This window comes from Centroberyx gerrardi, chromosome 17 (assembly GCF_048128805.1).
Source record: "Centroberyx gerrardi isolate f3 chromosome 17, fCenGer3.hap1.cur.20231027, whole genome shotgun sequence".
In the NCBI taxonomy this organism is placed as follows: domain Eukaryota; kingdom Metazoa; phylum Chordata; class Actinopteri; order Beryciformes; family Berycidae; genus Centroberyx; species Centroberyx gerrardi.
Genome location: NC_136013.1, coordinates 13679085 through 13684271, shown reverse-complemented (window position 1 = coordinate 13684271; position 5187 = coordinate 13679085). Strand labels below are relative to the sequence as shown.

The 5187-nt window shown below is 48.7% G+C and overlaps 1 protein-coding gene across 1 annotated transcript; it reads left to right on the top strand.

Annotated features, from left to right (window-relative positions):
* Nucleotides 1-218: 218 nt before the first annotated feature.
* On the top strand, nucleotides 219-4982 carry LOC139927968 (transmembrane protein 151B). The gene is made up of 2 exons (XM_071920289.2): nucleotides 219-335; nucleotides 3342-4982. Exons 1-2 carry the CDS (start codon nucleotides 219-221, stop codon nucleotides 4980-4982), a joined length of 1758 nt encoding a protein of 585 aa, XP_071776390.1.
* Nucleotides 4983-5187: the final 205 nt, after the last annotated feature.

The window sequence follows — 5187 nt, the reverse complement described above, 5'->3', positions numbered from 1 at the left end:
TGCCTCTGCTGCGGTGAAATCCCTCAACCCCGCCCCCCTCCGTCCAGCCAGTCGGGACCACCGCGGGATCCCCGGTCCGTGCAGCAGCCTGGCTCCGGCCCAGATGGTCGACTGGGGCTGAAAGGGGGACAAGGAGAAGGAGCAAACGGGGGGAAATCCAGCGCGGAGCGGGTCAGGAAAGCGGAGTGAACTCATCCCTGCCATGCTAAAAGTGCAGCATGCTGTCTTCCGATCTAGAAACTGAGACCACTGCGGAAGACACGGCGGCCAGCACTCCCAATGATGCTGAGGCAGAGGAGGAGGACTCACCGGCTGGCATTGATGTCCTGGAAGAGGTAGGTAGACAGTCAGCGACATCCTCACTAACTCACCTTATTTTGCTTTTTACAAAAAAACAAAACAAAAAAATCAAAAGAACGAAAAAAAACCACAGACATAAAATGCATCTGCCTGTCAGTTCTGATGAATGACAGACTTTTACCAAAGTAGGCTATAAGAGCAACTGTGAGCCATAAATTTCCTGGTTGTGGTGCAAACATAAACAAGCCTACTCACCCTCTCTCTATACTCTATACTCTATACTCCAAGAAAACAGAACAAATTCAAGTTTCTTATCCCCTATTTTATTATTTTCCATTACAATATATTTCACTTTAGTGTAATCTAGCAGATGTAAGATATGTTGCATCTTGACTTTGTGCAAGTGGCTTACCACAGAATAAATCCTCCATCCTTTGCCGTCCCATCTGTGGCTTCACTATAGTACAAGTGATTCCACCTGCAGCAAAATACCATTTCTGGTTGCTCTAATGACACTGCAGACCGTTTCACATAGTAGAAGAATCCATTGATGCAGAAAAGGTGTACTCACACTGAGAAGTCCCATACATTTGGCTGCAAAGAGAGACATTTCTTGCACACACAGATTACCATGGAGCTTGTGTTCAGGTTAACATAAGGTATGAAATGCTGCATGGTCAAAATGTATTTTTGCATTGCCCTACCTTGGTTCCAGGTGTTAATCAGTGGTGTGTGTGTGTGTGTGTGTGTGTGTGTGTGTGTGTGTGTGCGTGCGCTCTCTCCATCGTACCCTCTGTGTTTCCTGTCACAGAGTAATTACTGTGATTCCATCTGGGGAATTGGCTGTGTGCAGCCAGCCATGGAGCACAGCGGCTTGGACAGACAGTAAAATGACAAGAGTTGTTTAACTTCAGATCCACTGTCTCTCTAACTCCTGTCTCATAGAGTGCAGTAGCTTAAAGTTCAATTCTAGGGATTCATTTAGGTTTGTAATTATGTTACAAATAATTGATGTCTTTTTCACACTGTGGTACTAACATAAAGTCCTGTTTATCTGCTAGCCAACAGTTTTTTCAAAAGAGTCTTAGTGTCACCTGTCTGAGGAGGAGACACAAAGTCACTGCTATTTCTGACACTGAATTGACTGCTGCTATCAATACCTGGTCTGTATCGCCGTCCCATCTGAGTCAGGGCTTGTATTTCTGAGTGGAATAACCTTGGCCTGAGTCAGACATTAACCAGATGTTGCACTTAGGAGAAGGGTTCAGAGAGGAATCAAGAAGTAAGTGTGAATAATTTATTTGCTCTTATTTGTGAGTGTTGCATCTTGGATACGTCTAGCCCACAACGACTACGAGACACAGTAAATGGAAAAACATGATGAAGCAAAACAGCACAGCGTAGATTTTTCAGATAAACGAGTATAACAACTGCAACTGGACTATTGAAAAGTCAGCTCTCCCTGGTACACCGGAATTGAATCCCTGTTCCATAAATAACTGGGGTGGAACCACCAGAGCGACATCCCCGCCCCTGTGTCAGTGCAGTAATGGATGGCTGGATGTCAGCATAAATCCTTTCACTCCATAAAACACCAGAGGTAGGCTATAACAAAACAGGACCTCTGCTCTCAGGTGGGAAGGAATACAGCCACAAGACCAAGGTAAAAAATATTAGAAAGTATCTCAAAGTCATTTTTATACAAACTGAGACCAAATTCATTTTCCATACGTGCAATTCCCAAACTCTACCCACCTGACACTCCAGGCAGACCCAGTAATTGTTGCACTCTTTGTTTGGTTCGTTTACTGTAAACACATACAAGGCAAACAGTTATGTATTATTTAGTTTCTTCTACGCAGTTAGTCTTTCAGATACAATACTGTACACTGAAACTGATAGCGGATGATATAGCAGCTGTAGGCCGATGTCTTTGCTGAATGGGAGAAATCCACTGCTGTTCAGTATTGCAAATGTGAGCACTTTCTGCCTCTGTATGTCTGCACCGAGCCAGTCACCCAATACTCAGCAGATAAGTGTAGGGCAGAGGGTCTGCGTGTGTGTGTGTGCGTGTGTGTGTGTGTGTGCGTGTGTATGCGTGTGCGCGCGTGTGCGTATGTGCATCACATTCTGCTGTGGCTGGAGCATCATTTGTTGACATTCAAGGAGCATATTTGATTATTGAAGAAGCAAAAGGTTTCTTCATTGCACATATATTACATATGTAACCACTATATAATATAGTAGTACAGTACAGAAGTAGTACAGAAGCATTACACTTCATTATTAATATAACATGTGCAAATAAGAAAGTTTAAAACACTTTATTTGGATAGTCCAATGTTGATATTCAACTAACTATCAGGTGACAAAAAGCAGATGTTCAATAAAGTGTCACTTGCTTATTTGGTGCATCTCCACAGACTTTGTAACCTTAGCCTAACTCTAAACCTAACCACATTTCTAATCCTAAATCCAACCCTAGCCCAGATATTGAATGTCTAGACTACTTTTCACACTATTATGACACTTACTCACTTTTTAGCAACACATTATAGTCACTTGATAGGATGTTGAGTATTAACATTGGACTATCCAAATAAAGTGTGACTGTTTTTTTTTTTACAAATACATTTTGTAAAGAGATAGCAAAAACACTGTCCCAGCTACAATGTAAATTAATCGAATAGGCATTTGGAAACACCTCAGTGAAGTCTTCTGGCCACCAGCTGCATTGATAAACAGCCTCCAAGGGACACGACATCTGCAGCACAGCTTGCTTTAATTGAATTCAAGTGAGCTCCGTGCCTTTGATTTATTGAGCGCTTGGGTATTTAAAAGCTCAGCAATTTACAGCACAGCCATGCTCATTTGCATTTCTGCTGCAAGTAACGATATCACTGCCATGTTTCAGGGGCTCATCGGTATAAGTGGCCATTCCTCATTTCATCTCCCCTGTATGTCTGCTTATCTCTCTCTCTCTCTCTCTCTCTCTCTCTCTCTCTTTCTCTCTCTCTCTCTCTCTCTCTCTCTCTCTGCAGCAGCGTCCGGTGAAGCAGTCCCTGGGTGCGTGTGTGTGCCGTGAGTCCCACTGGCGCTGCCTGCTGCTCTCCCTGCTCATGTACAGCTGCCTGGGTGCCGTGGCCTGGTGTCAGCTCACCCGCGTCACCAAGATCAGCTTCAACTCCGCCCTCACCTCCTCCTTCACGGCCTCCATCAGCTCGTCTCTCCGCGGGGCGTCCGGGATGGGAGCGGGAGGACACCACTCCATGATCTACCACGACAGCCCCTGCTCCGACGGCTACATCTACATCCCCCTGGCCTTCCTGCTCATGCTGTACGTGGTCTACATGGTGGAGTGCTGGCACTGCCGGGCCCGCAGTGACCTGCAGTGTAAAGCGGACGTGGACAGCGTGTATGAGCGCGTGCTGCGGATGCGGCAGGCCCGGCCTTGCGTTTGGTGGAAGGCCATCAGCTACCATTTTGTTCGCCGGACGCGGCAGGTCACCAGGTACCGCAACGGGGACGCCTACACCACCACGCAGGTGTACCACGAGAGGGTCAACACGCACGTGGCCGAGGGCGAGTTCGACTACAGCCGCTGCGGGATGAAAGATGTGTCGTGTGACCTCAGAGGCCTGGAGGGACACCCGGCGACCCGTCTGCGCTTCACCAAGTGTTTCAGCTTTGCCGGGGCGGGTCCTGAGAACGCGTACCTCAACCAGCGAGCCAGGTTCTTCTCTGAGATCGAGGGGTTGGATGATTACATGGAGGCCAGGGAGGGGATGCAGCTGAAGAACGTGGACTTCAAAGAACACCTGATAGCCTATGTAGACCCAGACCGGATGCCTTGGTACACTTCCCAGGTCGCCTTCTGGCTGGCGGCTCTCCTCATGCTGTCCTGGCCGCTGAGGGTGCTGACAGAGTATCGCACTTCATATGTTCACTACCGCATAGAGAAGCTGTTTGGGCTGGAGTACAGCCACAGCAGCCCCTCCCCCCTGGATGAAGACAGGCCCGTAAGGAATAATGGTGGTTGTGGTATTCCAAGGGTAGACACACTGGACAGCACTGAACTGGAGTGGCACATCCGCTCTAACCGCCAGCTGATTCCCAGCTACTCAGAGGCCATGCTGATGAACCTGGGCACAGCAGACTCTAACTCGATACGAGACACTGACGACACCTCTTCCTCGAACCGTTTCCTTCTGGACAGCAGCCAGCCTGCCCAGAGTTACGGAGCTCTCCTGGCCCCGGAGGACTGCGAGCAGTGCTGCGAGCTGCAGGGCGGAGGGGCAGAGGGGTCAGGGGGAAGGAGGAGGACCGTCACCAGCTCCAGCTGCTCCTCTATCTTCTCCTGCCGCGGAGCGCTGTTCCACTCCCGCCTCTCCCTGGACACGTCTCGGTTCTCCCTCTGCCGTATGTACGGCTCCCATCGCACCGTGGGCCTGTGGCGGAGCCGCAGCAGCAACCTGACGGACCGCTGCTGCGTGGACGAGCAGCGCTGCCGGTCCGACTCCAGCCAGCTGGCGCTCAACGAGAGCCCGCCCACTTACCGGGACGCCCGGTTCTTCCCCGTGCTCATCGTGCATCGGCCCGAGGGCTGTGGCAGCGAGGACGGGAGGGAGGTGCGTCGTTACTACATACGCAGAGGGTCCTCCTGTCTGGAGACCTCTCTGTGAAGGAAAAACAAAGAGACACTATAGAGTGATAGGTCAAAATAAACTATAAATCAGACAATTTGATAATTTGTAGGGCTGGCCACTGTTTGTGACAGAATGACAATGACAATAAGAGAGATTTATGAAAATGTAATGGGGGATCTTTCAGGACATTCCATAGTAAATCCTAAGGAAAAGAAACTTTCATAGAACTGAATTTTGAAAG